The sequence below is a fragment of the Cryptotermes secundus genome, unplaced genomic scaffold (genome assembly GCF_002891405.2).
Source record: "Cryptotermes secundus unplaced genomic scaffold, Csec_1.0 scaffold1191, whole genome shotgun sequence".
In the NCBI taxonomy this organism is placed as follows: Eukaryota; Metazoa; Arthropoda; class Insecta; order Blattodea; family Kalotermitidae; genus Cryptotermes; species Cryptotermes secundus.
The window spans coordinates 610,738-619,524 of record NW_019719382.1 but is presented as its reverse complement, the minus strand read 5'-3'; the positions used below and the strand labels follow the sequence as shown (position 1 = coordinate 619,524).

The 8,787-nt window shown below is 36.5% G+C and overlaps 1 protein-coding gene across 2 annotated transcripts in view; it reads left to right on the top strand.

Moving 5' to 3' along the window:
- Positions 1-1,176: 1,176 nt before the first annotated feature.
- Positions 1,177-8,787, top strand: part of LOC111866433 (intraflagellar transport protein 80 homolog) — a gene marked incomplete at its 5' end in the record, with an annotated part of 37,363 nt that continues 29,752 nt past the window's right edge. Inside the window, 4 exon segments of one of the 2 annotated variants that reach the window (XM_023855393.2) lie at positions 1,177-1,287; positions 6,338-6,516; positions 7,043-7,132; positions 7,679-7,816. In XM_023855393.2, coding sequence (XP_023711161.2) covers positions 1,177-1,287; positions 6,338-6,516; positions 7,043-7,132; positions 7,679-7,816 — 518 coding nt within the window. 2 annotated transcript variants of the gene reach the window in all.

Sequence of the window (8,787 nt, the reverse complement as noted above, 5' to 3'; positions counted from 1 at the left end):
CTTACGGCTGTTGACTTGGCACATAAATAATAAAGAATTGAATTATTATTATTATTATTATTATTATTATTATTATTATTATTATTATTATTATGCACACTGTGTGCATGCATATAATTTTGAGGAATTCAAAGTCAGAGGTCAAATTTGAAGACCTGGAAAACATCTGTGCTGAATATATTGGTGTAATACGTTACTGGAAAGGATATTTTATTAGGTTTGAAACTACAGGGTGAGTCATATAGAACCGGCCTGACGAAATGAGCTGTAATATAAAATATACCATACAGATATTGAAGTAATTTACACATATCTTATCTTGGATTGTGTGCCGTTATCAGAGCAGGTGTTGAAAGTGTCCGCCGTTTTCAAGTAGGCACTAGAAACACTCGCTGTTCAACAGTGTACTCCATGACTGTCGCCTGCGTACTGCAGACACGTTTCGGGAGTGTCCTTGACCTTGCAGCATAAGGGCTGCCACTTGCTGGATCATGCGCACACCATTCGACTCAGCACAGCCCACAGATTATTATGTCGTAATTGTGAGCGGTTATATGCATCACCTGCGGAATTATTAGCAAATTCATCGGGCCGGTTCTATATGATTCACCCTGTAGTATGGAATGATCTCTGTATTTCACCTGGGGCAGAAGTTATACCACTTTTGTAAGACAACTTATTTCCAAAAATGAGTTTTTTTTCCCTCATCTTTGGATATTGTTTTCAAAATTCTAATGGTCATGAATCAGTCAAATTGTCGTGTATACTACTGTCCACTGGAACTACATGGTTACAAAAATTGCTTAACTCTGAGGTGGTCAGGTATGAAATATAATTTTTATTTGTTGGTGTAGATTGACCCCCATTTCATGTTCAGTTTCAATGATCCCAACTCCATAATCTTAGTGTTAAATTAACTTCATTCAGAGTTATCCTCAGTTTAGTGTTTGAATCCATTGCTCTTGAAAGAAATCTGTATACCAAGTGGCAGGTGTGATTAAGTCAAGCAAATGAAAATGTCCTGGTGTATTCGCTGAAGCAAAGTCAAGGAACATAGAAATAGTGTATGTATACTCTTCTCAGAGGGCTTAGGCTTTTGATGTGCTGCTTTTCTTTTATGGATTCTCTGTTAGTATGTACCTGTGTGTAAAGTACTATTGTATGTTGATTATTAAGGGAAGTTCCATCTCATCAGTAAGAATGGCAGAATTGAGAAAAGTGTGGATGCCCACCAAGGAGCTGCTTTGACTGGACGTTGGAGTTATGATGGTGCTGGGTTACTAACTGGTAAGATGTTTGCAGTACAGACCACATACCATATACACTGCATGTACAGATTACAGATGTTCTTAGTTGTATTTAACCCTTACTCTTCAAATGGGCCGTGCCATAGCTCAAGCGGTTAGTCGCTGGCTTCCCACTGTGGCAGCCCAGGTTCGATCCTGGGTCTGGTGAAGTGGGATTTGTGGTGGACAAAGTGGCGCGGGGGCAGGTTTTTTCTGAGTACTTCGGTTCCCCCTGCCAATTTTCATTCCACCAGTTGCTCCACAACCACCCTCACCTATCATTTGGGACTGGTACAATAGGCCAGAAGTGGCCGCAGTACAAGGTCCTTAGTCCCGCCCCATTGGCAATAAAAAATACTCTTAAAATGTAAAATTGTTGTGGCATGTGCCTCCAGTTATGGATAATTTGATGTTCCTGACCTCTATTTTCCCCGGCAGTGATACAGGATTTCCTTTCTGAGATGGTACTACCTGCTGTCCATGAAGTGACAGTAATTTCCTGATATTCCCCATATTTATAAGGTTTTCTGCTCATCAGATGTGATGAATGGAAAAGGCATCATGGAAATTCTCACAAGGTCTGATTGGTAATGAATCTGAGATTTTGGAATGCAAGTTCTAAACCAGTGTAGCACATTCATATGGACAGTAAGATTATTTGGCAGCTGCGCCAGGACCCAGCCTTTCCACTGCATGGATTACTGCACAGATTTTCCTTTCCTACCCAGCAGCATCATAGAATGAAGGGTACTGGCCCACCTACATTATTCCCAGTACATATATCTTAGAATGAATTATATCTATCTAAACACAGGACTAGTAATCATGACTTACGGTATGCTTAGCGTATGACAGATTATTTTTCATTCATTCATTTATTCACATTCCATAAAATCCTTACAAGGTTGAAATAACCAATAGATATAGAAATCATCCAGAAATATAAACTCATTTTGCTTAGAAATCAAGCAGTTATCAGTATAACAAGTTTATAGTATACAAGATCTAAATCACACCTAAAAGTTTATCTTGAAAATAATAAGTAAGACATTGACAATTTTAAGATAAAAAATTCAGTCCAAATATTATTTACTAATCATGCTTATACGTGGGGCAATCCAAAAGTTACCGAAATTTGAATTTTGCGCTCGAATGGTTATGAGTACATCGAAATACCGCTAGGTGTCTCCTCACACATCCTTCTTGAATCAGTGTGGCAAGCGGCGTCGAGTTGAGTGGTTGGGTTTATTGTTGGTGAACTTATTTCCATTGTTGTGTTTCCGTGAGTTTGCAGTTTTTCAATGGCTGACCTGAGAGAGCAGCGTGTCTGTATGAAGTTTTGTTTCAAACTTGGGAAAACTGCTGCAGAAACGCACCAAATGTCGAAGCAGGCTTTTGGTGACAACAGTTTGGGCCAGACACACACTTATGACTGGTACAAGTGTTTCAAAAATGGCCGAACATCAACTGATGATGATGATCGTTCGGGATGGCCATCAGCTGGCACCACACCAGAAAATGTCACAAAAGTTAGGGATCTGATTCTGACTGGCCATCCAGTCTGCCTCTGTAACACCTTGAGGCAAAGTTGTGGTACATGTCAACGAATTTTATCAGAGTAACCGAACATGAGGAGGATTGTGGTGAAGTTTGTGCCACGACCGCTGCAAAATGAACAGAAAAAGCATCACTTGGAAGTCTGTAGAGAACTTCAGCAACAGCTTCAAGAGGATCCAAACTTTCTTTTGAAGGTTGTCACTGGTGACGGAAGTTGGGTTTATGGCTATGACCTTGAAAGTAAGCAGCAATCGTCGCTATGGAAGAACCCTTCTTCACCTCGGCCAAAAAAAGATCGACAAGTCAAGAGCAACGTTAAGTCCATGTTGATCTGTTTTTTGATATTGATGGGATTGTTCATAAAGAGTTCATCCCTCCTGGTCAGGCAGTCAATAAAGAGTTCTATCGCAATGTTCTAAGGCGTTTGAGAGTGGACATGAGAAGTGGCGCACGAACAACTGGGTACTCCACCATGACAACGCACGACCACATACGGCTTACATTGTGCAGGAATTTTTTGCTAAAAACAAGATGGCAGTTGTTCCCCACCCACCGTACTCGCCAGACTTAGCTCCATGCGACTTCTTTCTCTTCCCCAAGATGAAAATCAAGTTGAAGGGGCGAAGATTTGATGCAGTTGAGGAAATTCAAGCGGAAACGCAGACGGTACTAAACACCCTAACAAAGAAAGACTTCCAGGATGCATTTAAAAAGTGGCAGAAACACTGGGATCGGTGTATGCGCTCCCAAGGGGACTACTTTGAAGGTGATGGTGCAGAATAAGATCTAGGTAAGATGTAATAGTTTTTATTAATATATTTCGGGAACTTTTGGATTGCACCACGTACAATAAGACAGTTATTTAAAAACCAGTTTATAATATAAGACAAGTTTGAAAGTTGAATATAATTAGTCGTATTACAGTAAACAATTTACAGTATAAGATAAAGGTAATAAAGAATACAATTAATAATATTTACAACTTTAAAACGGTATAATCAAATAAGATCTGTTATAACAGATAATTCAAGTAATTTACAAAAAAAGCTTTAGTCAACTAACATATTGGTTAAAATTTCAATTAAATAAAATTATACAGGCATTATCTCATAAAAAATCTTCCACTGTATAAAAAGAACTAAAATACAAAAATTCCTTTAAATTGCCCTTAAACCTTTCTATATCATTAGAAATTTCCTTAAGTGTATCAGGAAGTGCATTGTCTACTTTTACAGCCATATGATACACTCCATTTCCATATATCGCCAAATTAACCTGGGTCATATGTATATCCGTAATGTGTCTAGTATTTATTTCATAGTGAACTTTGTTTGTATCCATTATTCTTCTGTTTTTTAGTACAAACATCATCAAGGTGTATATATATTGTGTTCTTAAAGGAAATATATTCATATCCTTAAAATGTCTTCTACATGAATCTCTTGAGCCACATCCTTTCATTATTCTTACAACTCTCTTTTGCAACTTAAAAACTCTTTCGGCATAAGACGAGTTACCCCAAAACATACCGTTTGACATGACAGAATGGAAATGTTAAAAATAAACACTTTCTAATGTTTTCATGGAGACCATTTGTTTTACATTTCTTATCATATAGCAGGCCATACTCAATTTTTTACTTATGTCTTGTATATGACCATCCCAAGTTATGTCATTTTGGATAGTCAGGCCAAGAAATTTTGTGTATTAGCGCATGTTATAATAGTACCAAGATCTCCCATATCGTTGTCACACCTAATTTTTCCAGTGAAATTTATATAATATGTTTTTATTATATTAAGAGACATTAAATTCTTTTTGAACCAATCATCCAATATCCTGAATACTTCATTTTTTGTGGTTTTGAATTTTATTGTATTGGCATGAGAAATCAACATACAAGCATCATCAGCAAAAAGTATTGGAGTACTCATCACCTCCAATATTTTTGGTAAGTCATTTGTATAAATTATGAACAGCAGTGGTCCCAATATGGATCCTTGGGGGACACCGTTGGTTATTTTAGCTCATCTTGAGTTTACTTTGCTACTATCTAATCCATTGAGAATGCCAGTTCTCTGTTTTCTATCTAATAGATAAGATTCATATAGATTATATTTTTTGTCCTTTGTTCCATAATACCTTAATTTGTTTAATAATATTTCATGACTAACACAATCAAAGGCTTTCTCCAAGTCGCAAAAAATCCCACTGACTTGCATTTTTTTATTTAAAGAGTCTAGTATTCTCGAAATTAGACAATAGCTTGCATTATCAGTCCATTGATTTTCTCTAAATCCAAACTGATATTTACTTAGTATATTATTTTCTTTCAAATGTTTTAGCTGTCTACTATACATCACCTTCTCAAAAATTTTATTAATGGGTGTTAATATGGAAATGGGTGTATAATTAAATACCAAGCTTTTATCACCTTTTTTATAAATAGATATAATAGTAGCATATTTTAATCTATCAGGGAAAACACCCTTGAACAAAGCCTTGTTACATAAGAAACTAATAGGTTCACTAATAAAAGTTTTACAGATTTTAAGTATATTATTCGATATTTCATCATATCCATGTGATTGACTTGATTTGAGGGACAGTATTATCTTTTCAGTTTCCCTACTCATAGTTTTAGTTATGTTAATGCTCGGGATAGGTCTCTCAAAAGCATTAGTCAAGTACGTCATGTAGTCATAGGTTTGGATTTGTCATTTAGACCATTATCTTTAATGTGTTTATGTATGTTATCAGCTACATCAGTAAAATATTTATTGAATTTATTAGCAATATCATTCATGTTAGAAGTCATTTTGCCTTCAGTATAGATTGTATGTATATATACTTTTGGATCACCCATAGCAAAAAGGATGTATGGCAGCACCACCATTGGATAGCCTCTCTGTATTTATGCCAGTCTTTCTGAGTAGCTGTAGTTGTTCCTCTGTTAAATACAAGCAGCATCATTTTGTTTTTGTCCTTAGCTTTAGTGATAGTAAAATTAATTAATTAATTAATTATGGGTGCGCCTTGGCTGACCCTTGAACCACGATCATGAGAGATCTATCATGCACCCCCTCTGTTTCAGCCCTCCAACAATCCTGCACTTCAGATGAAGTGTACAGAGGTGTCTTGGTAGTCATGCTTCCATAAAGTAATGGCCCAGGTGATGACAGCTTAAGTAAACCATAGCCTGACAGTCACATAGGTTATGTGTGGCTGATTCATCTTTTTGTAGGCATCTTTTGCAAATGGGAATGTTCATTAATCTAACTTTGAAAAGGTGTCCTTTCAAGTGATATTGTCCTGTTGGCATTGATAGTAAAAAAATATCAGTACATATTTATCACATTGGCAGTAAATGACAAAGACAGCTGTAGTTACAGCACTCTCTGATAGCCCTTTCCCACAAGGGAGAATTGCGGAAATCAGCGTCTCAAAACCTGACATGGACTGGTGAGGTTCATTCAGTTTTCTTGTTATATCAGCTGGTGAAGATGGCCAAGTTAAAATTTGGTCTCGAAGTGGAATGTTACGCTCAACTATTGTGCAGTCAGACACACCAATATATAGTGCTGCATGGGGACCAGACTCCAATCAAGTTCTACACACTTCTGGAAAAATGTTGATCATCAAACATCTTACTCCAAACAGCAAACCTAATAAGGTTAGGTGCATCTGTAATTTTTAGTATAGCTATTTGAAAAGCCCGCAAGAATTTGACATAATAGAGTGAATGTTACTTCTTGTAACTTACCACTTTCATGATGGAGTGAGTTTGTTTATTATTCTCTGGGAAGTCCTTCTGGTGTAGGGTAATTGAATGAACAAGAAGGATATGTGGTGTGTATGAGGGAGAACAATAAATATGTTCATCACTTTAGTTTGGAATTATTATGGAAAAAGACCACTTCAGAGAATAATATTGAAATGGGTTGTCATGGAAATTGGTTGTGTAGATATTAAAGTGAATTGAACTGGCTCAGGATCAGATCTGATGGAATGTATTTTTAATATGATGATGAACATTTCAGTGCCATAATGACAAAGAATTTATAGGTCAGCAGAATAACTGACATCTACATACTTAAGGGAGACTGTTATGTATTTAGTGAATTTGTTACTTAGCAAGTGATCTGTGAGTTTTTTGTGGAGTATAATTTTTATTTAGATCAAGGCATTTCCTTTTTCAGTGGAGAGCACATGATGGCCTTATATTGAAAGTGGCATGGAACCCAAGTAACAATCTCATCATATCTGGAGGCGAGGATTGTAGATACAGAGTAAGTAATTTCATAAAAAATCTTGAAGATTGAAATTTAAGTTATTAAAGTTTTCTTTTCACTTTATTTTTATGTAACTTTCATTATTTGTGGTTTGGAAGAAAATGTGTTCCTGTTACAGCTTTGCATCAAAAGAATTTCTGTGGAAACTAACCTCCACTTGTGGTACACATAATACTCAGTCAATGAGAAATGTGGCTTGCTTTACAGAATTTCATGATACAGACACATTTTCAATATCACATTCCTTCTGCAATGCAGAGGCATGATTTGCAGTGGTAAGAATAAAGTCTTCTGGGTTGTGAAACCATATAGTTTCTTAGATGGTTGCCAATGTTTCAGAGCAACCTACTGCCTCCCACTTCATCATAGAAGTACTTGAACATAGATGTACCCTTCTACCCTGAAAATGGAGACAGCGGGTTCTTCCTAAACCTTAGTCACCAACTGTGAAAGTACACAGTGTCATAAAGCATAAGACCACAATTGCAGTTTTCATTGCAGTGGAAATCTCAGATCTCGTCTTATGCAGGACTGTCTTTCCAGGTGTGGGACATTTATGGCAGGCAGTTGTACTGCAGCCAGCTGGATGATTACCCAATTACATCTATTTCCTGGGCTCCAGGTGGAGACCTGTTTGCTGTTGGTTCTTATAACACATTGAGACTGTGTGACAAAACAGGGGTTAGTTACTGATTATTTCCTTTATTCTAGAAAGGATCCATTAGTTTTTCATGTCCATCCAAATGCATGTATTAGCACAAGTTATGGGACTATTTTAAGTTGAGCCTTACATGATAAACCTTAAATTTTGTCGAGGTATCCTTGTTTTATTGTACTTTAGTTTACTTTAAAGATGACTTTACTGAATGGCTTAATTAAACTTTTGCATATATATATATATGTTGAGTTTGTTCACGGATTGTAATGAAATTTTATTGTACAAGTAGTACCACCCAAAATGTATGCCAGTTTGTGTGTGTACATGCACGTGCACACATGTGATGGTACAGCATAGCTTCTGAGAAAAATATGTGTGAAGCTCTCCTATTTGGTGAAAGTAACTGATGAATCATGCAGCTAAGGATTTGAAATTTAGTGTGAAGATTATGTATAAATGTAGCTACAAATTTTGTGTGACGCCTTTCCATGTGTTAATTATAAACAAGGGAGTTAAGTCTGGCAACATTTGCATAAAGGGGATGAGAAATAGGTGGCAGTTGTGTAACTGTTAGTATACAATTCGTGTTAGCCTCTCAGTACAGACGANGAATTTAAATGACCACGTCAAAGGGTTAAAGGGAAGTTGGTATAAAAGTCAGTGAGAACTGCTTGTTATTTTCTGTGAGGTTCCGTCAGTATTTTCATAATCGTAAGATTCAAAAAAGTTTCAGAGACTTTGATAGAGGAAATATGTCTCTTAAAGAATGCTGCAGTGCAGTGGTTTGCTTTGCATTCAATATTTCAAATTTCTACAGGAGACTAGCTGTCCAGACTCAGTTGCTGTGTGGTTTTCCTCAGTATTTCCAGGAAAATAGTGTCAAAATATAACACAGACCCTACTGTAACTTTCCCAGTTTATTACACATAATTATCCTGCCATTCAACAGTATATAATATGTAAAGTAAAGTGGTCTCTGGGCTTAACTAATTAA